Source organism: Arachis ipaensis, chromosome B01 (genome assembly GCF_000816755.2).
Source record: "Arachis ipaensis cultivar K30076 chromosome B01, Araip1.1, whole genome shotgun sequence".
Taxonomy (NCBI): Eukaryota; Viridiplantae; Streptophyta; class Magnoliopsida; order Fabales; family Fabaceae; genus Arachis; species Arachis ipaensis.
Window position 1 is genome coordinate 124,212,457 of NC_029785.2, and position 613 is coordinate 124,213,069.

General features: G+C 37.5%; 1 protein-coding gene across 1 annotated transcript in view; it reads left to right on the plus strand.

The window, feature by feature from the left end:
* LOC107635897 (protein root UVB sensitive 6) overlaps positions 1–613 on the plus strand; it is a gene marked incomplete at its 5' end in the record, with an annotated part of 4,577 nt that overhangs the window by 1,269 nt on the left and 2,695 nt on the right. The window contains 1 exon segment of the mRNA XM_016339450.2: positions 4–123. Coding sequence (XP_016194936.1) covers positions 4–123 — 120 coding nt within the window.

Genomic DNA, 613 nt, shown 5'->3' on the forward strand with positions numbered 1-613 from the left:
CAGAATGTTGCTGCTGTGACGTCGACATCAACTCGGACGCCAATTTACAAAGCCTTTGCTAAAGGAGAAAACATAGGAGATGTCACTGCTAAAGGGGAATGTGTCGGCAATATTGCAGACCTGGTATATTTATGATCTTAAACCGACATTATTATAAGGGATGAATGATATAATTTTTGTGGCAAATTGTTTGCTACATTTCCACGTCTCCGTGCATCTAGATCAGTGTTAGCTGGAGAGTAACTCAGGAACTTAGTTAACCTGGTTGATTCTTTTCTTTGCTCATCTATTCAATCAGCTACATGAGTGCATGCATACCTGTTTGCGCATGTATTTAACATTATATGCTTTGAATACAAGAAATTACTTTTACGTGAATAACTGTGTAATAAAGGGAAAAACAAAATTAGTAAAAAAATCAAGCTGGTGAGTTTTTCCTACTTGATGTATGATGGCAGGAGAACAAATTGGTGGTAGTCTCAAGGCAAAGGTGATTTGTAGCCAAGAAGTGGGGCTATGAGGAGTCAAGTTGATCCTTATTAATCGCTCTAACCGTGTCTGTGAAATTTAGAGTGTATTCTAGGAAAAATTCCAAATGTGGAAGAATGATGAA